The sequence below is a fragment of the Oncorhynchus kisutch genome, linkage group LG13 (assembly GCF_002021735.2).
Source record: "Oncorhynchus kisutch isolate 150728-3 linkage group LG13, Okis_V2, whole genome shotgun sequence".
NCBI classification, from domain to species: Eukaryota; Metazoa; Chordata; class Actinopteri; order Salmoniformes; family Salmonidae; genus Oncorhynchus; species Oncorhynchus kisutch.
Genome location: NC_034186.2, coordinates 75825531 through 75850026, shown reverse-complemented (window position 1 = coordinate 75850026; position 24496 = coordinate 75825531). Strand labels below are relative to the sequence as shown.

Sequence of the window (24496 nt, the reverse complement as noted above, 5' to 3'; positions counted from 1 at the left end):
TTTAGATGAAAGAATCTCTCTTCTCTTCCTCCTCCTCCCCTCTCTCTCTTCCTCCCTCAATCCTTCCCTAGTGCAGAACACTACCTCTTTCTATCCTCCACACCCCCTCTCTCTCTTTTGCTCTCTCTGTCCTTACCATAAACTCTCTCTCCCCTCGCTCTGACCATTCTGTGAGTAGAGTGTGTTTCAGATGGGCAGTCAGAGGGGTGGTAAGAAGGTGTGTCTGGTTGGATGCCTGCTGGTCCTGGGGCAGCAGACAGTGACTCAGAGAGAGATCAGTGGAGTCCACCACAGTGACTGGGATTGTTCCTTACAACTATAATGTTGTGCTTACCATGTTCGTACTGTATGGTTGCTTCAACGTCCTTATTTGACCGCACTTACTGCAAGTCACACTGGAGAGGAGGGTCAGATAAATGAGAGATTTACATTACAGACACTTCCTTAAACTCAGAAGCTTCACACCACCTTGACTACGAGTAGGCAGAGAAAGAGAGAAGAGAGAGAGCAACCTCCCTATATAGTGGTGAGATATGTGAAGGGACAGAGTGAAGAGACACACCTTAAGCAAACGAGATAGATAGAGGGTGGAGACAGGTGAGGGGTGGGGGAGGTGCTGGGATTTCTATGTTATCGTTTGCCTGAAATTCTGCCTGCCCACCAATTTCCTCCCATCTGTCTTTTGTCTATGTGTCTGTCCCTCTCTCTCTCTCTCTATATATATACTTCTCTCTTTCTCTCCTTAAAATCCCCCAGAGTTAATGAGAGAGACATGCAAGGGCGTTGGCTAGAGCCATGTCTGTTTGTGTTTAAACAACTCAGCCCCCTCTTCTCTTCCTTTCTCCCCTCCATATCCGCTTCTCTCTTCCTTCTCTCGCCACCTCTCTCCCTATGTCTCCATCTCTTACCTCTCTCCCTCTCTAATTGCCTCTGTTGCGTTGCTCCCCATCTCTCCTCCCCCTCTCTTTCTCTTCCTTTGTGGTAGAGATGTAGAACCTGTTTGCAGAAGTGGGGCGTGGTGTGTGTGTAGTTAAGTCTTTGCTTCGTGTGCAACAACCGTTAATATTCTTTAAACCCTCTATTCAACCTGAACCTTATGTTTAAACATGATTAAACCAGTGCCAACATGACTTTATTTCCCAGACTTATGGAACGTATGGAATGGTAACCCGGATGTAAGATAAAAATAGATTTGAATTGATAATACTGTAAATTAATAACCTAAATTTGTACCTCCATTCTCTCTCTGTCTCTGTGTGTGTGTGTGTGTGTGTGTGTGTGTGTGTGTGTGTGTGTGTGTGTGTGTGTGTGTGTGTGTGTGTGTGTGTGTGTGTGTGTGTGTGTGTGTGTGTGTGTGTGTGTGTGTGTGTGTGTGTGTTGTAGTCACCATGTCACAGGTCCAGCAGGGTATGGCATTGCTCATCTCAGCCTTCCACAAGTACTCTGGCAAGGAGGGCGACAAGACGACCCTGAGCAAGGGAGAACTCAAAGATCTGCTCAACGCTGAGCTTGGAGAGATCATGGGGGTGAGTGGATCCTAGGAACAGTTCAGTTCAATCATGCTTTATTAGCAGCACGACCAAATACAATAATGCTAAAGACAGACACTATTGAAATATTGAATTGCTTGGAACATCACAAACACATTTATAAACACATAACAACTGTATGGATTCTAGTATGGACTGCTGAAATCAAAGTCTCACCCATTACCTCTCTATCATTATAACAGAAAAACACTGACCAGGCAAAGGTTGACAAGATTTTCAAAGATCTGGACGCTAACTCAGATGGCAGTGTGGACTTCCAGGAGTACGTCACACTGGTGGCCTGCCTCACCATGATGTGCAATGAGTTCTTCACCAAGAAGTGAAACAGCTCCCCCTGCCCACTCTCCACAGAACAGCAGCTCTTGCTCCATGAGTGAATTCATGATAAGTTTAGCAAGATCCTCAATGCAGGTTCAGAGGGTCAGTGATGCAGGTTTACACACATACACAGAAAAAGGGTTGGGTTGATTATACACACCACACATAGACAGACAGGTGAAGGACACAGACACTGACCTGTACACATACAGACATATAGGCTACTATCTCATGAGATGGAGAGGAAGCTCTTTGGTTTGTTTAAAGTGAAAAACGAAATAAACTATTTTAATATGTTTGGAAGAAAGCTGACTTATCATTTGTGCAGGTGTGTGTGTGTTTGTGCAGGTGTGTGTGTTTCTGCATGTGTGATTGTGTTTGTGCATGTGTGATTGGCTGTGTATGTCCTAAATAGGATATAGCAAGCAACATGAATCAAACATGAACCTTTGTTTTCAGACACCTGGTGAAATAATACAATTGTTGATTATGTCAACGTAACCCAAAACATTAAATTAAATTAGGGGTTTAAGGCATACCCTATATTTGACTACTTAATTACGTCACAATATTGTTATCTACTCCAGAGCCAGTAAGAATACAGGAAGTCAACTGTTACTGTGAAGGTTAAATAGAGCCACATATAGAACCATCTCCAAGATGAAGCCTCCTACCCAGCAACATGAAACAACAAAGATAATATCCAAATAATGATACTGTATCGCAGGTCTCCATGGAGAACCATCTCCAAGATGAAGCCTCCTACCCAGCAACATGAAACAAAGATAATATCCAAATAATGATACTGTATCGCAGGTCTTCATAGAGAACATATTGGACAATACTGAAGATGAAAATTAAGATTAGCCGTATTCCAGCAATCGCCCAGTCTTAGATTAAATCTAAGACAAGGCTGCGTAAGGAAGTTTGTACATGTCTATCACCAGACGATCATCGCCGCGGGTCCGAGCAGGAAGGAAGGGGAAAGCAACAGTGGCTACATAAAAACAGTGTGTAAAGTAGCACGCAGTAGAAGGAAAGGTTGTTCACGTGTCAGGAACAGGTGTCCTAAGAGTGTGTTGGCTGTATGTTTCAAGCGTCTCAGAGTAGGAGTGCTGATTTAGGATCAGTTTTGGCCTTTTTAGATCAATATGAATGGTACTACATGGACAGAGGTGGACCTGATCCTAGATCAGCACTCCTCCTCAGAGGCACGATACATATAGCCCCTGGTCACACAGCCACTCGGTTGAATCTGACACATCTCTATGATGCATTAGTCTTGATCAGGGTTGGGGCCAATTCCACTGACATTCTAGTCTGAACTGAACTACTATGGAGAACATCCATGTCAAATTCAACTGATGAGAATTGTGTCTGTGTGTCTGTGTCTGTGTTGCCCAGCAACAGCCCCAAAACATCACTGATCTAGAGGAGCTCTGCATGGAGGAATGGGACAAAATACCAGCAACAGTGTGTGAAAACCTTGTGAAGACTTACAGAAAACATTTGACCTCTGTCATTGCCAACAAAGGGTATATATTAGTATTGAGATAAACTTCTGTTATTGACCAAATGCTTTTTTCCACCATAATTTGCAAATCAATCATTAAACATTCTCCAATGTGATTTTCTGGATTTTTTACCCTCATTTTGTCTGTCAGAGTTGAAGTGTACCTATAATGAAAATTACAGGCCTCTCTCATCTTTTTAAGTGGGAGAACTTGCACAATTGGTGGCTGACTAAATACCTTTTTGCCCCACGGCACATTGCAGCGAGGTATACACACAAACACATGCCATTTAGCAGCACACACACACACACAGTCCTGAGGTTGGCACCAGACTGGTTGTACAGGAGCATTTTCCCACAAACACATCCCAAGTGTAGTGGATGTTTAGTAAACCATGTCCATTGACAGCAATTAACAGTAATTTATTTAACTAGGAAAGTCAGTTAAGCACAAATTCTTATTTTCAATGACGGCCTAGGAACAGTGGGTTAACTGCCTGTTCAGGGGCAGAACGACAGATTTGTACCTTGTCAGCTCAGGGATTTGAACTTGCAACCTTACGGTTACTAGTCCAACGCTCTAACCACTAGGCTACCCTGCCGCCCCCAGTAATGTTACCATGTCGTATTTTTCTACTGACGAAACCAAGACCAGTCTAAGATATCTGACTGTCAGTGCTAGTTGTCTGAGAAGGTTGTACAGGGTAACAGCCTGAACAGAGCAGCAGACCAGACTGGTAGTGTTTACAGCATTCCTGTGGTCAGCTGTGTTCCAGTCATACTCTTTTAGTTCATTGTAGTTCTATGCTGTGGTGGGTGGCAGTTGGATTATTTGCTTTCTGCTTGTTTCCCTTCTGTACAGTTACCATGGCTACCCTACCTGGGTTCTATGTTTGACAGGAAGGATCCATGTCTTCTGTTTGTAACATGTTGTTTTGGTTTTAATGGAACAGAAATGTTGCTGATAGTTTCTGAGTGCCAGGGAAGCTCAGCTGGAATATGTGTTTTCAATGTGTTTAACCCATAATGTGTTTAACCCATGGATTTCTCCACTTCATGGGTGGTACTGTATTACGGTATTCCACTACTGTTACGCTCCTGGCAGCCCAGAAGGGTCCCACCCTGGAATTCAAATCCTTGCTGTTTCATGTCTAAACATCAACCAGTCTCAACCCCAAATCACATGAATGTCCTGAATGCGTGTGTGTGTGTGTTTCTGTGTGTCTGCTTGCTTGTGTGTGTGTGTGTGTGTGTGTGTGTGTGTGTGTGTGTGTGTGTGTGTGTGTGTGTGTGTGTGTGTGTGTGTGTGTGTGTGTGTGTGTGTGTGTGTGTGTCTCTGCTTGTCTCTCTTTGGAATGTTTCCTGGGGCTATAATCTTGGAGAGAGTGAGTGAGATAGAGGCCGTGTGTCACGCCCTGACCTTAGAGATCATCATTTATTCTCTATGTTTGGTTAGGTCAGGGTGTGACTCGGGTGGGAGAATCTATGTTTTCTATTTCTTTGTTGTTTTTGCCTAGTGTGGTTCCCAATCAGAGGCAGCTGTCTATCATTGTCTCTGATTGGGGATCATATGTAAGTTCTGATTTTCTGTTTGGGTTTTGTGGAGTTCTTTTCTGTTTAGCTGTTTTGTTGCCTGACAGAACTGTGTGCTTTCGTTTTTCTACTTTGTTATTATGTTGCGTTGTTCAGTTTATTAAAAATCATGAACGCCTACCACGCTGCACCTTGGTCTCCTGATGAGTACCAGTGTTATAGATACAATAATGGCACCAAGAACTTAGTTGATTTTAATGGCTGTAAGGCAATAGCTAATGTGACTGACTTAGGTTTGGAAGTACAGGAGAAGATTCTCAACCTCACAGCACCTATAACTGATGTATGGTGGGCTTGTACCAGTAAAGGATGTATTAGATAGACACTACCAAAAGGGTGGTTAGGAACTTGCGCCCCGGTGTTATTGGTCCAACCAGTTCGAGTTAGTCATCAGAGGCCAGTTATAGAAGGCTAAAGTAGGCACAGGAGGACTTATGAATGTAGAATGATAGGGGTTCATTGTTGTCAGTTTATTCCTAATAATACAGCTCCAGATGGATCAGTGACCAAGGCCCTGGCCGGTTTAACCACATTGGCTAACGAGTTAGCGGAGAACTCTGGGGTGGATACCTCACTAACTGGGTGTTTCGACAGTATGTTTGGAAAAATGTTATAATTACCGTGTTATGAGCTGCTTCACCTGTATGAGTGTGTTGGTGTTGTGTGGTTGCTGTGTGATTCCGTGTGCGAAAGGTTTCATTACCAGGACTCTGGAGAGATCGATGACGCAACAAATGATGAGGTACGGACCGATTCTGAGCTCCGACCGGTGGGATGAGAACTACATGCCTCCAGGCCTAGTAGATGGCTCCGATTCTTTCAACCACGAGGAGCCCATGTTGGATGAGACTATCTTCAATGTTTAGACAGACTGTTTATTTAATAAAGATTGGATATAGGCCTAGAACAGTCGTTGATGAGTATATGATGTAAATACATGTATTGGTTTTGTTTGCTTTTGTGTGACATTTATAATTCCAAATGTTGACGAAAAAGTGTGTAATATTTAGTCAAAGGGTGGATTCATAAGGGAATTTATATGTTTAAAGTAATGACTAAAGGATTCCACCCTGAAATCATATTGTATGAAATGTGTTAGTAATCATAATTCCATAAAATGTGTGACTAGAACATTGTGTTGTTGTGTAGTGGTGTGAGAGTTGAGAAATCAAAGGACAACAGGAAAGAGCCCCCTTCCAAGGTCCCTCTTATCTGGGGAGGAAAGGAACGGAGAGAAACTGCCAAGGATGATAGAAAAGTGATAAACCTGTGTGTGTGTGTGTCACAAACCGGCTCAAAGCCCATAACAAAAGGGAGACAACGTGGAGATAAGGAGTAACAAAATATATATTTATTAACCTTTTGTAACTAGGGGGCAGTATTTTCATTTTTGGATAAAAAACGTTCCCGTTTTAAATGGGATATTTTGTCACGACAAGATGCTTGAATATGCATATAATTGACAGCTTTGGATAGAAAACACTGACGTTTCCAAAACTGCAAAGATATTGTCTGTGAGTGCAACAGAACTGATGTTACAGGCGAAACCCAGATAAACATCCAACCAGGAAGTGCCCCATATTTTGAAAGCCCTGCATGCCAATGACTCCTTACATGGCTGTGAATGCGCTTACGCTTTCTAAGTATTCCCCAAGGTGTCTACAGCATTGTGACGTCTTTTTACGCATTTATGTTGAAGAATAGCCGTAAGGGACCACATTGAGCAAGTGGTCACATGATGGCTCACGCAGAAAATCTTGCATAAAGTACACAAGTAGCCATTTTTCCAATCGCTTCTTATGAGAAACCAATTGTCCCGGTGGATATTTTATAGAATAGATATGTGAAAAACACCTTGAGGATTGATTCTAAACAACGTTTGCCATGTTTCTGTCGATATTATGGAGCTAATTTGGAAAAAAGTTTGGCGTTGTAAATGACTGCATTTTCCGGTCAATTTCTCAGCCAAACGTGAAGAACAAACGGAGCTATTTCACCTACAAAAATAATATTTTTGGAAAAAGGGAACATTTGCTATCTAACTGGGAGTCTCCTGAGTGAAAACATCCGAAGTTCTTCAAAGGTAAATTATTTAATTTGATTGCTTTTCTTATTTGTGAAAATGTTGCCTGCTGGTAGCAGAACCTAGCATAGCATTATGCCATGATAAACTTACACAAATGCTTGTCTGTAAAGCATATTTTGAAAATCTGTGATTAACAAAAGGCTAAGCTGTGTCTCAATATATTTCATTTGTGATTTTCATGAATAGGAAGATTTTCTAGGGATATTTATGGCCGCTGCGTTATGCTAATTAGTTTGAGGCTATGATTACGCTCCCGCATGCGGGGTGGGTAGTAGGTGGAAGAGGTCTATTTATCCTGGGACACACTGGGCCCAGGTGTTTCCCATGTAGCTGACGACCCTCCCAACTCCGCCCACGCGCGTGTGTGTGTGTGTGTGTGTGTGTGTGTGTGTGTGTGTGTGTGTGTGTGTGTGTGTGTGTGTGTGTGTGTGTGTGTGTGTGTGTGTGTGTGTGTGTGTGTGTGTGTGCGTAGAGGGGGCTATAAAGACTGTTCAAGTTTTGGTTGACTTTAGAACGTTCTCTGAATAAAGCTTGTGAACCTTTGTCTAATTATTATTAAACCCAGGGTCTTACAAACCTCAGGGATTGGTCAAAGCTTAAAAAATGGTTTAGTTATCATCATTGGGATTGAACATTCTCATGACAACGGGTCAATTAGGATGGCAGTAGCATTGTTGATGAAATGCAGTCATCACAGCAGAACTAGGAAGCAGTCTTGGGAAAAGAAGGTGGCAAAGTAGGGAGTTGCAAACATAGGATCTGTGCTCCAGTATTGTCTTATGGAGTTTTTCTTTGCTTTCCCCATGAGAAGGACTGTCACCAGGATAGTATACATTTCACAAATTGTGGTTGTCCCCCCCACTCTTGGCTTTCTCTTCTCCTGTAGCTACAAGGCATAGTGATTGGTCTCTACTGTGTCTCTGTTAAGAGAATTATGTTCTCAAAGTTCATAAACTGAACTTCAATTAAACTACTCGTTCTGTTACCAAGAATTTGTAAGGGTCTTGTTGAAATGAAACAGACAGAGGCCAGTCTACAATAGTCAGCAACGTTTATTCACGAGAGCTCTGCCCATCCTTACATGTACATTTGTTTATATACCTCTCATTTCATCATAACTGTCCCTCCTCTTATAAGACAATGACAATATAGTTTACAAGTCTTCATACATTGCTTATCACATCCTGCAACAGGTGGCACAATCTCCTGCAAGCCCAACAGTTTCTCCCCTCTTTGTGTGGGGAGACTTCCTTCCCTGTTATCAGTTTCACAGAGGTCACAAGTTGTCTGCCACAGTTCCTCTTCTCTTATGGACAAACATTCTTCATCATTATACAGAGACAGGGTAGAATTCTGTTAGTTATAGTTCTACGTTAAATGTATACATCATTTAGTCATTATTCATAAAATTCATAACAGTCTCCCACCAGCTCCTCTGTCAGAAACAACATTAAGCACTCTGCCTCAGATGGAAGTGGCAAGGGGCGTTGCACTCCAGACTGGGTCTCATCAAAGCAAACAGCAGGGCCAGGAGGGGTGAAATGACTGGCAGCCTTCCAGCTACCACAGAACTCCTGTACTTCATCCACTGTCAGTCTGCCTCCATCACCACCAGCATCTTCAAAGGGAACTGTAACTTTGTCAGTGGACAAGTGGTCCTCAGATTTAGGGTTCTCAATGGCTGGGGGGCAGCTCCTCACTGTCACTGTCAGAATCTGATTCCTGACTTTCATACTCAGACTCATTGTCAGAATTGTTAAAAAAATATCCAGATTTTCTCAATTTGTGAGTTGTCTCCTTTAGAAAGACATTGCTAATGCTACAGCTTATCTCACTAACTACATACATAAACAACACTGAACGGTTCAGAGAGGGAGTGAGAGGTTATGTGATTGACTGCCGGCACATGCCATTTGTATCAATAAATCACTATCAGAAAATGTTTTGTGTGGTAATTATTGATATATATTTACTGTTTTATTCACGTTTTCAAGTAACTGTGATAAACCATGCATTCCGATTCTTGCATAGATTATAATGGGCACATACTATGTGTGTAAAACACTTTTATGATGAGCTAAGCTAATTCCAGCTATGTGTGTGGGGCCATGTTTGTTGACATACAATGCATTCTGGGTTTCACGTAATCGTCTGTCGGACCAAATATGCTATAACAAAATGAGGCGAGTAAGGGTTCACTAATTTCAGGAAGTGCATACTATACACAGACCAAACTCATCTTGTCTTCTCTTATTATCTTTGGTTTCTGTGAGGAAAAAAAGCCTCCTCGGGTTGCTTTCGATTTCTAGAAAGTGTTTAACGCAATTATTTAGATCAATGGTGAGCTCACCCGTGATGTGATTAATTATAAATAGTAATTGCTATTAGCTAATTCATATTGTAGTTTATGTCAGCCGAGAGATGTAAAAATATGACCTCTTGTGTTGTTGAGTCAATCTTTCCTCAGTTAGCGCTAAGACAAATGTAGCCTACATTTTTCTGGTTTGGATGATTGTGTTATGCTATAGATACTTCTGTGAATATCTGAACATTGTATCCAAAAATAAACTGCTCACACTCTGGACATAACTTTGTAAGGACTGTGTTTGTGTAAATAGTTTCTGAAAAAAAGTGTGGCCAGCTCAAATGCTGATTGCTGCGTCATTCGAGACTGTCCATTCTAAATGAGCGTTCTAATCACCCAGGTGTGATCGTAGGCTTCAGGGATCACTGTAGAATGATGACACCCGTGTGATGGTACATGTGTCATGTCTTGTCATATTATGTCTTGTTCCTGTTCTTTCTCTTCACTCTGTTTCCCTCTGCTGGTCGTATTAGGCTACCTTCTCTTTCTCTCCTCCTCCAGCTGTTCCTCATCTCCTCTAACTACCTCGTTCACCCTTTTCCCACCTGTTCCCTTTTTCCCTCTGATTAGGTCTCTATTTCTCTCTCTGTTCCTGCTTCTTTCCTTGTCAGATTCTCGTTTGAGTTTCTCATGCCAGAACCAAACTATCATCTTGTTTGCTTCACCCTTGTCCCATCCTGTTGGAATCTGCCTGTTCTTCTGATGCTACGTGTGATCAGGTACCTCTGTCTGCTACGACCCGCGCCTACCCAGAGAGACCAGCAGTCTGTCGCCGCAACCCAGCTATTCTCCTCTGCTGCTAAGAAGGGGACTCTTTAGTAAATATCAGAAGGACTTTCTGTTTCATTTGTCGCCCTCTCTGAGGGTTGTCTATTTTGCCATTTTCTACATCTGAAGAGGATCTATGTCTTCCCTGTGTTTTTACATTAAAGGACTCTGTTTTTGTTAAATCGCTTTTGGGTCCTCACTCAAGTGCACAACAACATGTGAAAGGGCTAGAGCTGAGATGGGTTCCAGGAAGTGGTCATAGTTGTCAATCAAATCAAACTTGATTTGTCACATGTGCATGCTTTTCTGAAGACAAAGGAATTCTCCGGTTGGAACATTATTGATGTTTTATGTTAAAAACATCCTAAAGATCGATTCCATACATCGTTTGACATGTTTCTAAAGGACTGTAACGGAACTTTTCAAGTTTTTGTCTGGATGAAGTGCCTGCGCCTCATGAAGATGGAGTACTGGGCTGAACACGCTAACAACAAGTGGCTATTTGGACATAAATGATTGAACTTTATGGCACAAATCAGTCATTTTATTGTCGAACTGGGATTCCTGGGAGTGCCTTCTGATGAAGATCATCAAAGGTAAGTGAATATTTATGGTGTTGTTTCTAACTTTGTTGATTCCAAAATGGCGGATATTCCTCTGGCTGTTTTGGGTTCTGAGCGCCGTTCTCAGATTATGCTTTTTCCGTCAAGTTTTTTTGAAATCTGACACAGCGGTTGCATTAAGGAGAAGTCTATCTTTAATTCTGTGAATAACACTTGTATCTTTTATCAATGTTTATGAGTATTCACGTCAGTAGCCATGAAGTACTTTGAAAGGTTGGTCATGGCTCACATTAACAGCATCCTCCCGGACACCCTAGACCCACTCTAAATCGCATACAGCCCCAACAGATCCACAGATGATGCAATCTCAATTGCACTCCATACTGCCCTTTTTCACCTGGACAAATGGAACACTTATGTGAGAATGCTGTTCATCGACTACAGCTCAGCGTTCAACACTATAGTGCCCACGAAGCTCATGACTAAGGTAAGGACTCTGGGACTAACCACCTCCCTCTGCAAATGGATCCTGGACTTCCTGAAGGGCCGCCCAAAGGTGGTGAGGGTAGGTAGCAACACATCTGCCACACTAATGCTCAACACTGGATCCCCCCAAGGGTGCGTGCACAGTCCCCTCCTGTACTCCCTGTTCACCCACGACTGCATGGCCTGGCACGACTCCAAATGACACAACAGTAGCCTGATGACGAGACAGCCTATAGGCAGGAGGTCAGAGACCTGGCCGGGTGGTGCCAGAATAACAGCCTATCCCTCAACAAATCAAGACTAAGGAGATGATTGTGGACTACAGGAAAAGGAGGACCGAGTACACCCCCATTCTCATCGACGGGGCTGTAGTGGAGCAGGTTGAGAGTTTCAAGTTCCTTGGTGTCCACATCACCAACAAACTAGTGGTCCAAACACACCAAGACAATCGTGAAGAGGGCACGACAAAAGAGGAAGGGCCTAAAAATTGTCAAAGACCCCAGCCACCCCAGTCATAGACTGTTCTCTCTACTACCGCATGGCAAGCGGTACCGGAGTGCCAAGTCTAGGACAAAAAGGCTTCTCAACAGTTTTTACCCCCAAGCCATAAGACTCCTGAACAGGTAATCAAATGGCTACCTGGACTATTTGCATTGTGCCTCCCCCAACCCCTCTTTTACGCTGCTGCTACTCTCTGATTATCATATATGCACAGTCACTTTAGCTATACATTCATGTACATACTACCTCAATTGGCCCGACCAACCATTGCTCCCGCACATTGGCTAACCGGGCTATCTGCATTGAGTCCCGCCACCCACCTCCCGCCAACCCCTCTTTACGCTACTGTTACTCTCTGTTCATCATATATGCATAGTCACTTTAACCATATCTACATGCACATATTACCTCAATCAGCCTGACTAACCGGTGTCTGTATGTAGCCTTGCTACTTTAATAGCCTCGTTACTTTAATAGCCTCACTATTGTTTTTCACTGTCTTTTTACTGTTTTTATTTCTTTACTTACCTATTGACCTAATACCTTTTTTGCACTATTGGTTAGAGCCTGTAAGTAAGCATTTCACTGTAAGGTCTACAACTGTGGTATTCGGCGCACGTGACAAATAAACTTTGATTTGATTTATATATTCAATCAAAACCTCAATAGAATAGTAATGTTCACAATTTCCCTGAGGGGTCTATGGAGCCCGTCAGCCAATAAGGTAGCCCTACAGGTTAGTTTGGCCAGTTTGGAGAACGCTGCAGTTTTACCACATTCTTCTTAACTGAAAAGTTGTTAAATGAATAACTCCAGTCAGAATAAGAGGTATTCACGCTCATTCAAAGACATAAAATAAAATAAAATGTTATTTGTCACATACACATGGTTAGCAGATGTTAATGCGAGTGTAGCGAAATGCTTGTGCTTCTAGTTCCGACAATGCAGTAATAACCAACAAGTAATCTAACTAACAATTCCAAAACTACTACCTTATACACACAAGTGTAAGGGGATAAAGAATATGTACATAAAGATATATGAATGAGTGATGGTACAGAGCGGCATAGGCAAGATACAGTAGATGGTATCGAGTACAGTATATACATATGAGATGAGTATGCAAACAAAGTGGCATAGTTAAAGTGGCTAGTGATACATGTATTACATAAAGATGCAGTAGATGATATAGAGTACAGTATATACGTATACATATGAGATGAATAATGTAGGGTATGTAAACATTATATTAGGTAGCACTGTTTAAAGTGGCTAGTGATATATTTTACATCATTTCCCATCAATTCCCATTATTAAAGTGGCTAGACATATGCAGGGATTTCTCCTCTCTGTATGTTTTCTGTTGTTTTTTTATAGGGGAAGTCCAGGAAGAACCAGAGCAAAATGGTGGATTGGTTACAATGGTGATACATTCATGTGAAGTAATTATTAACTTTAGATAATATATATGCCTATTATAATTTGTTCAGTAACTAGTTCACATGAAGAAGAGAACAGAACATTGCAGTTTCCATTTCCATCAGATAAAGAGGGACAAGGAGAGGAAAGGGGAGGGGAGAGTGGGGTGTGGTAATCAATGTTTAAAACCAACAGCCCATCCCTCTCTTCCTCACTCCCTCTCTCTCTCTTTCTCTGACTGTCCAACTCCTCGCACAACTTCGGTGAGTGAAAACTAAACCTAGTAAAACATGTACCTGAGTGCCTCGCTGATAAAATGCTTCAGTTTGTTTTAGCTGTGTTTATCTATGATGTGTTAGATGTGCCAAATTATACTTTCTCATCTGGTGGTTTACAACATGTATTTCTAATTGTGTGTAGTTTTAATGTTTTATATTAAGATTAATACTTGACTGCAAAAGTATGAATGACTTCAGGGTGTGCTTTGCAACAGTTAGTAAGCGCCTGTCCACACTGTTTATGATCTTGAGCCAAGCTCTGCGGAGGGCGTAACTTTGTCTGCCTTTCCATTCAAACATGTGTGGGTGCTACTCAGAGCACTACGCAGTTTAGATGAAAGAATCTCTCTTCTCTTCCTCCTCCTCCCCTCTCTCTCTTCCTCCCTCAATCCTTCCCTAGTGCAGAACACTACCTCTTTCTATCCTCCACACCCCCTCTCTCTCTTTTGCTCTCTCTGTCCTTACCATAAACTCTCTCTCCCCTCGCTCTGACCATTCTGTGAGTAGAGTGTTTCTAGTTATCAGATGGGCAGTCAGAGGGGTGGTAAGAAGGTGTGTCTGGTTGGATGCCTGCTGGTCCTGGGGCAGCTGACCATGACTCAGAGAGATCAGTGGAGTCCACCACAGTGACTGGGGTTGTTCCTTACAACTATAATGTTGTGCTTACCATGTTCGTACTGTATGGTTGCTTCAACGTCCTTATTTGACCGCACTTACTGCAAGTCACACTGGAGAGGAGGGTCAGCTAAATGAGAGATTTACATTACAGACACTTCCTTAAACTCAGAAGCTTCACACCACCTTGACTACGGGTAGGCAGAGAAAGAGAGTTGAGAGAGAGCAACCTCCCTACATAGTGGCGAGATATGTGAAGAGACAGAGTGAAGAGACACACCTTAAGCAAACGAGATAGATAGAGGGTGGAGACAGGTGAGGGGTGGGGGAGGTGCTGGGATTTCTGTTATCGTTTGCCTGAAATTACCAATGCGCCTTTCAGTCGATCCACCAATTTCCTACAATCTGTATTTTTGTCTGTCTGTCCCTCTCTCTATATATATATATATACTTCTCTCTTTCTCTCCTTAAAATCCCCCAGAGTTAATGAGAGACATGCAAGGGCGTTGGCTAGAGCCATGTCTGTTTGTGTTTAAAAAAACTCAGCCCCCTCTTCTCTTCCTTTCTCCCCTCCATATCCGCTTCTCTCTTCCTTCTCTCGCCACCTCTCTCCCTGTCTTCATCTCTTACCTCTCTAATTGCCTCTGTTGCGTTGCTCCCCATCTCTCCTCCCCCTCTCTTTCTCTTCCTTTGTGGTAGAGATGTAGAACCTGTTTGCAGAAGTGGGGCGTGGTGTGTGTGTAGTTAAGTCTTTGCTTCGTGTGCAACAACCGTTAATATTCTTTAAACCCTCTATTCAACCTGAACCTTATGTTTAAACATGATTAAACCAGTGCCAACATGACTTTATTTCCCAGACTTATGGAACGTATGGAATGGTAACCCGGATGTAAGATAAAAATAGATTTGAATTGATAATACTGTAAATTAATAACCTAAATTTGTACCTCCATTCTCTCTCTGTCTCTGTGTTGTAGTCACCATGTCACAGGTCCAGCAGGGTATGGCATTGCTCATCTCAGCCTTCCACAAGTACTCTGGCAAGGAGGGCGACAAGACGACCCTGAGCAAGGGAGAACTCAAAGATCTGCTCAATGCTGAGCTTGGAGAGATCATGGGGGTGAGTGGATCCTAGGAACAGTTCAGTTCAATCATGCTTTATTAGCAGCACGACAAAATACAATACTGCTAAAGACAGACACTATTGAAATATTGAATTGCTTGGAACATCACAAACACATGACCCACCTCATCCAATAGAATAACTTAATCTCTCACACCTTTATAAACACATAACAACTGTATGGATTCTAGTTTGAACTGCTGAAATCAAAGTCTCACCCATTACCTCTCTCTCTCTGATCATTATAACAGAAAAACACTGACCAGGCAAAGGTTGACAAGATTTTCAAAGATCTGGACGCTAACTCAGATGGCAGTGTGGATTTCCAGGAGTACGTCACACTGGTGGCCTGCCTCACCATGGTGTGCAATGAGTTCTTCACCAAGAAGTGAAACAGCTCCCCCTGCCCACTCTCCACAGAACAGCAGCTCTTGCTCCATGAGTGAATTCATGATAAGATTAGCAAGATTCTCAATGCAGGTTCAGAGGGTCAGAGATGCAGGTTTACACACATACACAAAAAAGGGTTGGGTTGATTATACACACCACACATAGACAGGTGAAGGACACAGACTACAATTTCATGAGATGGAGAGGAAGCTCTTTTTACCTAACTAGGCAAGTCAGTTAAGAACAAATTCTTATTTTCAATGACAGGGTAGGAAAAGTGGGTTAACTGCCTGTTCAGGGGCAGAACGACAGATTTGTACCTTGTCAGCTCAGGGATTTGAACTTGCAACCTTTCGGCTAGTCCAACTCTCTAACCACTAGGCTACCTTGCCGCCTTTGGTTTGTTTGAAGTGAAAAACGAAATAAACTATTTTAATATGTTTTGGAAGAAAGCTGACTTATCATTTGTGCAGGTGTGTGTTATTGTGTTTGTGCATGTGTGATTGGCTGTGTATGTCCTAAATAGGATATAGCAAGCAACATGAATCAAACATGAACCTTTGTTTTCAGACACCAGGTGAAATAATAAAATTGTTGATTATGTCAACGTAACCCAAAACATGAAATTAAATTAGGGGTTTAAGGCATACCCTATATTTGACTACTTAATTACGTCACAATATTGTTATCTACTCCAGAGCCAGTAAGAATACAGGAAGTCAACTGTTACTGTGAAGAACCATCTCCAAGATGAAGCCTCCTACCCAGCAACATGAAACAACAAAGATAATATCCAAATAATGATACTGTATCGCAGGTCTCCATGGAGAACCATCTCCAGGATGAAGCCTCCTACCCAGCAACATGAAACAAAGATAATATCCAAATAATGATACTGTATCGCAGGTCTCCATAGAGAACATATTGGACAATACTGAATATGAAAATTAAGATTAGCCGTAGTCCAGCAATCGCCTAGTCTTAGATTAAATCTGCCGTAGAGTCCACCATTTACACAAGCACACGCAACGTAACATGCAAGCCAAGGGGGGCCATTGTATAATTTCCTACTAACGAAGAAACCGGAAGTGTGATTGTTTTGTTCTGTAGAAGGTGTTATGGCGGCGCCAGTGGAGGGAATTTCAAAATTGAGCAGATCCTGCTAAATAGAGTTAATCTAACCTAATGTATTAACAGTGAAAACTACAAGAAACGCGTGAGCTGTCATTCGGGGCGCTTCCTCATAACAGTAAACGGAGAATAAACGACATGATTGAATTTGCATAGCTTTAGTTAACGTTAGCTAGCTAATTAGCCAAACAAACCCTATAACGTTAGCTGGCTAGTAGTACAACAAGTAAAGTTAGCTGGCTAACTGACTGGTGAACTTTCTAGCATGTCTGCTGTCGTCGTTAGCTAGCTAGCTGGCTGTGTGCTGAAAGCTCCCACTGAATGGAATCTAGCTAGAGATCTAACGTTAGCTAGATAGCGTCACATCGTCATATCTGGTTGGAAGTGTAAAGTTAACGTTATTCAACCTACACTACAGATCCAACAATGGTAAGGGACTGGGTTGGGCATAGGACTCAAAATATGTTCAGTTTGCTCCATCAGAAAGGTTAGGTTAGGGGGTGTTCGGCAAAGTGATAATGTAACTGCCATTCAGAACCATACAAAATATTCTGGGCATTGACTGCCTTTGCCTTGTATCTTACCTAACATCAGTAACAGCCTTCACCCAAAGATAAAGACCCAGACTGGTGACCTAAGATGACCAGAGTTGGTCCCCTGCAGCAGCGTCCTCTAGCAGGGTGCAGTGACCCAGACATCTGGCTGGTCCCCCTGCCTGTCCCGGTACCCCTGGTCCCCGCTAGCCTCCTGCGGTGCCCGGAACTGGACCTGTCTCTCCCCCTCAGCCCAGACCCGCCACGGCCCAACCCGGCTAGCCTGCTGAGAGGACGCAGCCACCGGCAGGTCAGTCTGACACATATACGCACACACACACACTGACGGACAGTCACAGATGGTGCTTTTCTCAGTTGTCAAGACAGCCGTAGAAATGATGGGAGATCTGTGTGTGTCGGTCTGTGTTTTTGGAGAGACATCACTGAAGTGTGTGCCCCTGACTCTACAGGTGCGATTTGTCTCCGAGGTGCCTGTGGTTGTCACGGTGATAGCAGAGCCTAGCAAAGACCCTCCACCTTGGCAATGCCCTGGACACTCCAGCAAAGGGGAAAAGACTCCATGGTAACTAACCCTCCTGGTCTAGAGTCTGATGTACTCATGTTCCCCTGCACAGGAGTTGCATGCATCAACCAATGGTGGTGTGCCACGTCATGGACTGTGCCGTCGCACCAGATTGCTATAACGTGATGTGGTTAGGCTGATACATGAAATACCTATCCAGGTGTTATAAGATCTGGCATGAGTCAGCAATGTCTGAGCAGAGGACTGGTCAATATCTCTTCCTGTATTCCTCACATAGGTGGAGAACTGCGTTGGAGGGCAAGGTCAGAAACCAATGAGGAGGCTCCCTGTGAGGAGAGGGGTGGCAGCCTCCCTGAAGGGGCGGAGTTAAATACTACTCTGGCTCTGAGGGCTGAGCTAGATAACGTGGCAGGGGCAGAGTTTAACTCCCAGAAGGCCGTGCAGGAGCAACTACAGAAGTCAGACAGAACCAAGAACAGCATCAGCGCCCGGGCTACAGAGGGTAGCACACAGAAACACACACATGCCGACATTAACACACACACACAGAACACACACATGCAGATATAAACACACACAGAAACATACACAGAAACACACACATGCAGACATAAACACACACCATACACTAACTAAGTGTATGTCCTGTCTTTGTCTATAGGGGTGAACGTCCCTCCATCCCAGCACCTCTACAGGGCATTGGTCAGTGTGAATGTGGAGGAGGAGGAGCTTATCAGCCAGGCTCTACGTGACAGGCTTCAGCTGGTCTCGCCCACATGCAGCCATGGCAACAAGGCAAGTCCCTCTCACTGACCCCATCTGATTACATTTACGTGTGTGTTTGTAAGTAATATGTAAATAAAAGTGTGTGTAGAGCGAAATCACTCATGACCTGCAACTAGTCCATAACTGTATTTGTAATCTGTGTGTGTGTGAGCAGAAAGAGGACAGTCCTGACCTGCAGGTTTTCTTCAGGGGGGATCTGCTGAGAGAGAAGCCCCTCCTACCAGGGGAGGAGATTACCATACCACGCCCCCAGCCCATCCCACGCCCCGCAGACACAACCTTCGACCTCTACCACAGACACACATGCTGGGAGGCTGGACCCTGACACACACACACACTTACTCTGAACCTCTAGACTGAAAGGCCCTGTCCCAAAACTTAAGAAGAGCATTATCCCTTCTTTCCCTCCCTACCTCCGTCATTCTCAGATATAAATATGATATTTTAAACTAATTTAAGATATTAAAGGACTGAACCTGTATCATGTTGATGAGCGATCTTTACTGCTTGCGTGTGTGCTTGAGCCTTCGTTTCGTTTGCGCTTGCTTGCATGCGTGTACGAGTTGTGGGTGTTGGAGAGCAAGGGAGGAGGTAGAGGGATGAAGAGGTGAGGGAGAGATTGTCCAGGGATCGAAGACAGCTGCGAGGTGAGTACACAGCTTCAATTCACACTGCTGGGTGTGTACTGTTTGTAACGGGGGTATAGAGAGCAATAGTAATGGTGTCTCTTGTAGACACTAACGGAAGCTAACTCTGCCATGGCTTGTTGGCCAAAGCCTATGGGGACATGTATGGGTTTTTTGGAGGGTTTGAGGATAAATGCCAAAGCATTTATGTAATCAAAACAAGCACAAAGGCATTATCAAATCAAAGTTTGCTTGTCACGTGCGCCGAATACAACAGGTGTAAACCTTACAGTGAAATGCTTACTTACCGGCCCTAACCAACAGTGCCATTTTTAAGTAAAAAATAGGTATTAGGTGAACAATAGATAAATAAAAAAACAACAGGAAAAAGACAGTGAAATAACAGTAGCGAGGCTATATACAGTAGCGAGGCTATATACAGTAGCGAGGCTATATACAGTAGCGAGGCTATATACAGTAGCGAGGCTATATACAGTAGCGAGGCTATATACAGTAGCGAGGCTATATACAGTAGCGAGGCTATATACAGTAGCGAGGCTATATACAGTAGCGAGGCTATAACTCAGACATATAATGTTAACTGACTGATGATATTCTATGCATAAGATCTCCTAAGCCTGTGTTAACCTCAGACCTTTTTTTCTGCGTTTATCCCAAAACGCTATTCTTTCCCCATTTAATTTCCCCAATAGGAATGGCTGAACAAACCAGAGGTTAGAGTGTGTTTATTATGTAGTGTTGGTGTGTGTAACACATTGGTGTAACAGGGAGTTTTGTGTTGGTGTGTGATTGATAACATTGAGCAAGTCCTTTCCCTACCACAGGATAGACATGTTTGTGTTTCAGTGGTGGGAACAATTCTGTAATTTTGTGAAAATGGTACTCCATCTCCCAGATTAACAATTGAAATGGAATTGAGCCCAAATCTCCTAGATATGTTGTTTTATATCCTAGATGTGTTGTGTTTTACATCTCCTAGATGTGTTGTGTTTTACATCTCCTAGATGTGTTGTGTTTTACATCTCCTAGATGTGTGGTTCAGGACCATCTCCAGTTAGAATCCATCAGCCTACGTCACCCTGTGCTGTAACCTGGGTGATATAGACCATCCACACTCTCTCTCTCACACACACACACAGGCACGCTTGTACCATCTCAGCTCACCTCTCTCTCACGCACACACCCCAGTCTCTGAGACCCGGGCATCTCTCTCTGACCATGGACGTGTCAGCGCTGGGCAGTGGGAGCAGCTGTTCAGAGGATTGTGTGCTAGGGTCTGGCTGTCTGGAGGACTGTGGGAACCAGAGTGACCAGACTGACTGGGAATGGGAGGACTTCAGTGGGGCTGAGCTGGTGTGTGTGACAGCCGTGTGTGTGCTGCTGCTGGCCCTGGGCATCACGGGAAATATGTTAACCATCCTGGTAGTTTGGCTCCGGCCACACCTGAGAAGCACCACCTACCTCTACCTGAGTAGTATGGCCGTCTCCGACCTCCTCATACTGCTTCTGATGCCTTTAGATCTGTACTACAAGGTAAGGGGGGTCTCTCTAGCTATGGAGGTTCCCTCCCTGGGGTTTAGCTAGCTGATACTGTGTGTGTGTGTGATTTGTGTGTCCGTCCCTCTAGCTGTGGAGGTTCTGGCCCTGGGGGTTAGACGATATAGTGTCTGAGCTGGGTTGTGTGTGTGTAACCTATCTGTGTGTCCGTCTCTCTAGCTGTGGAGGTTCCGGCCCTGGGATCTGGGTGATGCAGTGTGTAAGCTGAGTGTGTTCATCAGTGAGAGTTGTACCTACTCCTCCATCCTCCACATCACCGCCCTTTCTCTGGAGCGCTACCTCGCTGTCTGTCGACCACTCACAGCCAAGACCCTGGTCACACGGACCCGCGTCCGCACTCTCATTGGTTGCCTGTGGGTTGTGGCCGTGATCAGCGCCGGGCCGGTGTTTGCTATAGTAGGGGTAGAGGAGCTGGGGGGAGGGGAGGGGGAGAGCGAGTGTCGCTGTACGGACTACGCCGTCTCCTCAGGCCTGCTGGGGGCCATGATGTGGCTCTCCAACCTCTACTTCCTGGTGCCGCTGGGCATTCTGGGAGTTGTGTATGGTCTGATCGGCAGGAAGCTTTGGCTCCGCCCACAACGCAGCAGCCGAGACCGCGCCCAGCGACACACCATCAAGATGCTCGGTGAGGCTGTGAGAGAGTCTCTATATTTTAAAGTTACTTTGATTGACTGGTTTGGGCCTCAGCAATACTACAGCTAAGCAGCTATTGTGAACCATCTATATCACACATACAGTAATAATGAGTTCTAATGTCAACTCTTTCTGTCGCTCCATCCCATATTCTCCTCTCTCTAGGGATGATCGTGCTGGCGTTTGTTCTGTGTTGGCTGCCGTTCCACGTTGGTCGGACGTTGTTCTCTGTGACTCTGGGCTCCAGCGCTGATATGTACTACATCTCTCAGTACTTTAACCTGGTCTCCTTTGTGTTGTTCTACCTCAGTGCTGCTGTCAACCCTATCCTCTACAACACCATGTCAGCACGCTACCGCCACGCTGTCCGCAGCCTGCTGCGCTCACACACACCCCGCTCCCACCACCCCCCACCCACGCCACAACACTCTACCACCACCCTGTAACTCACACACACCCCGCTCCCACCACCCCCCACTCACCTCACAACACTCTACCACCACCCTGTAACTCACACACACCCCGCTCCCACCACCCCACCCACCTCACAACACTACCACCACCCTGTAACTCACACACCCCGCTCCCACCACCCCCCACCCACCTCACAACACTACCACCACCCTGTAACTCACACACACCCCGCTCCCACCACCCCCCACCCACCTCACAACACTACCACCACCCTGTAACTTACACACACCCCGCTCCCACCACCCCACCCCACCCACCTCACAACACTACCACCACCCTGTAACTCACACACACCCCGCTCCCACCACCCCCACTCACCTCACAACACTTTACCACCACCCTGTAACTCACACACACCCCGCTCCCACCACCCCCACTCACCTCACAACACTCTACCACCACCCTGTAACTCACACACACCCCGCTCCCACCACCCCCACTCACCCCACAACACTCTACCACCACCCTGTAACTCACACACACCCCGCTCCCACCACCCCCACTCACCTCACAACACTCTACCACCACCCTGTAACTCACACACACCCCGCTCCCACCACCCCCCACTCACCTCACAACACTCTACCACCACCCTGTAACTCACACACACCCCGCTCCCACCACCCCCCACTCACCCCACAACACTACCACCACCCTGTAACTCACACACACCCCGCTCCCACCACCCCCCATCCACCTCACAACACTACCACCACCCTGTAACTCACACACACCCCGCTCCCACCACCCCACAACACTCTACCACCACTCTGTAACTCACGGACACACACACACACACAGAAAACCTTGGAGATGGATGGAGGAATAAGACTTTGTCTTTAGTGAGACATATTGTCAGATTTATTGTATAATATTTGGTTCATATATATTTGCCATTTTGATGACTGTTGGTTCTAAACCCCTGAAGGTGTGTGTGTTCTCAGAGTGATGTGTAATAAACTGTAATTCCAGCCTTTTGTCTTTGTGGTACTTTAGCTCTGGTGTGTGTGTGTGTGTGTGTGTGTGTGTGCATCTGTGTGTGCGTCTGTGTGTGTGCATGCGTCTGTGTGTGTGTGTGTCACCATGGTGACTAGTGAGGGTAAGAATGGCCCCTGGGGAATATTGGCAGGTTGGGAGATTGATTAGAGGGGGTTACTGGGATTATTGGTTAATGTGAGGGAGCGAGGGATGTAAGGTGTGTGTGTGTGTGTGTGTGTGTGTAGCAGTAGGAGGTTGCAGCCTTTGAGTTGACAGCGTGCTCAGAGTTCCACTCTGTCTCATCACAGACTGACTGATTTAGCAGACTTGACACCTGCAAGCCCACCCACCCCACTCTCACACTCACACAGTTCCTGGGAAGCTCTTGGGAGCCCCCCATTATAATAAATCAGTGGCATTAATTAACAAGGGAGACAAGGACACCAGTGGCTACTGCAAACCACCAGGCTCAGTTCTGAATATCACAGCAAAGTATTTTTTTTATAAAAAAAAGGCCCTTTTTTTCACATCACAGTACAACATATTCAGTCCTCTACTGTGCATTTGAGTATTTTGTATTAATGTACATTTTTGAAGTTAATCTAAATCAAACATTTGACTGATAATAAACCTGCACTCTTCATTTGACTGATAATAAACCTGCACTCTTCATTTGACTGATAATAAACCTGCACTCTTCATTTGACTGATAATAAACCTGCACTCTTCATTTGACTGATAATAAACCTGCACTCTTCATTTGACTGATAATAAACCTGCACTCTTCATTTGACTGATAATAAACCTGCACTCTTCATTTGACTGATAATAAACCTGCACTCTTCATTTGACTGATAATAAACCTGCACTCTTCATTTGACTGATAATAAACCTGCACTCTTCATTTGACTGATAATAAACCCTGCACTCTTCATTTGACTGATAATAAACCTGCACTCTTCATTTGACTGATAATAAACCTGCACTCTTCATTTGACTGATAATAAACCTGCACTCTTCATTTGACTGATAATAAACCTGCACTCTTCATTTGACTGATAATAAACCTGCACTCTTCATTTGACTGATAATAAACCTGCACTCTTCATTTGACTGATAATAAACCTGCACTCTTCATTTGACTGATAATAAACCTGCACTGCACTCTTCATTTGACTGATAATAAACCTGCACTCTTCATTTGACTGATAATAAACCTGCACTCTTCATTTGACTGATAATAAACCTGCACTCTTCATTTGACTGATAATAAACCTGCACTCTTCATTTGACTGATAATAAACCTGCACTCTTCATTTGACTGATAATAAACCTGCACTCTTCATTTGACTGATAATAAACCTGCACTCTTCATTTGACTGATAATAAACCTGCACTCTTCATTTGACTGATAATAACCTGCACTCTTCATTTGACTGATAATAAACCTGCACTCTTCATTTGACTGATAATAAACCTGCACTCTTCATTTGACTGATAATAAACCTGCACTCTTCATTTGACTGATAATAAACCTGCACTCTTCATTTGACTGATAATAAACCTGCACTCTTCATTTGACTGATAATAAACCTGCACTCTTCATTTGACTGATAATAAACCTGCACTCTTCATTTGACTGATA

At 44.1% G+C, this 24496-nt stretch overlaps 3 protein-coding genes and 1 pseudogene across 4 annotated transcripts in view; all 4 read left to right on the top strand.

Annotated features, from left to right (window-relative positions):
- Window positions 1–2175, top strand: part of LOC116353152 (ictacalcin-like) — a 2651-nt gene extending 476 nt beyond the window's left edge. Inside the window, exons 2-3 of the mRNA XM_031787419.1 lie at window positions 1384–1526; window positions 1733–2175. Coding sequence (XP_031643279.1) covers window positions 1389–1526; window positions 1733–1873 — 279 coding nt within the window. The 5' untranslated portion in view covers window positions 1384–1388 and the 3' untranslated portion in view covers window positions 1874–2175. The remainder of the gene's footprint in view (window positions 1–1383; window positions 1527–1732) is intronic.
- Window positions 2176–13124: 10949 nt separating this feature from the next.
- Window positions 13125–16025, top strand: LOC109884649 (ictacalcin-like). The gene is made up of 3 exons (XM_020476594.2): window positions 13125–13425; window positions 15033–15175; window positions 15430–16025. Exons 2-3 carry the CDS (start codon window positions 15038–15040, stop codon window positions 15568–15570), a joined length of 279 nt encoding a protein of 92 aa, XP_020332183.2. The 5' UTR covers window positions 13125–13425; window positions 15033–15037; the 3' UTR covers window positions 15571–16025.
- Window positions 16026–16460: 435 nt separating this feature from the next.
- On the top strand, window positions 16461–19043 carry LOC109884650 (protein phosphatase 1 regulatory subunit 35-like; annotated as a pseudogene).
- Window positions 19044–19101: 58 nt separating this feature from the next.
- LOC109884648 (growth hormone secretagogue receptor type 1-like) lies at window positions 19102–21886 on the top strand. 2 transcript variants are annotated; one of them, XM_031787417.1, is made up of 4 exons: window positions 19102–19209; window positions 20239–20742; window positions 20926–21391; window positions 21565–21886. In XM_031787417.1, the coding sequence occupies exons 2-4, from the start codon at window positions 20428–20430 to the stop codon at window positions 21843–21845; spliced, it is 1062 nt and encodes a 353-aa protein (XP_031643277.1). In that variant the 5' UTR covers window positions 19102–19209; window positions 20239–20427; the 3' UTR covers window positions 21846–21886. The 2 variants fall into 2 exon arrangements, with proteins under 2 accessions (XP_031643277.1, XP_031643278.1); XM_031787418.1 differs by having other exon boundaries at window positions 19104–19209; window positions 20349–20742.
- The last annotated feature ends 2610 nt before the right edge of the window (window positions 21887–24496 follow it).

Bases quoted from the DNA above. Each gene is read 5' to 3' on its own strand.
- LOC109884649 (XM_020476594.2), top strand. From the start codon at position 15,038: ATGTCACAGGTCCAGCAGGGTATGGCATTGCTCATCTCAGCCTTCCAC. The intron at 15,176-15,429 runs GTGAGTGGATCC...TCATTATAACAG, and splicing joins AGCTTGGAGAGATCATGGGG to AAAAACACTGACCAGGCAAA.
- LOC109884648 (XM_031787417.1), top strand. From the start codon at position 20,428: ATGGACGTGTCAGCGCTGGGCAGTGGGAGCAGCTGTTCAGAGGATTGT. The intron at 20,743-20,925 runs GTAAGGGGGGTC...CCGTCTCTCTAG, and splicing joins CTTTAGATCTGTACTACAAG to CTGTGGAGGTTCCGGCCCTG. The intron at 21,392-21,564 runs GTGAGGCTGTGA...TCCTCTCTCTAG, and splicing joins ACACACCATCAAGATGCTCG to GGATGATCGTGCTGGCGTTT.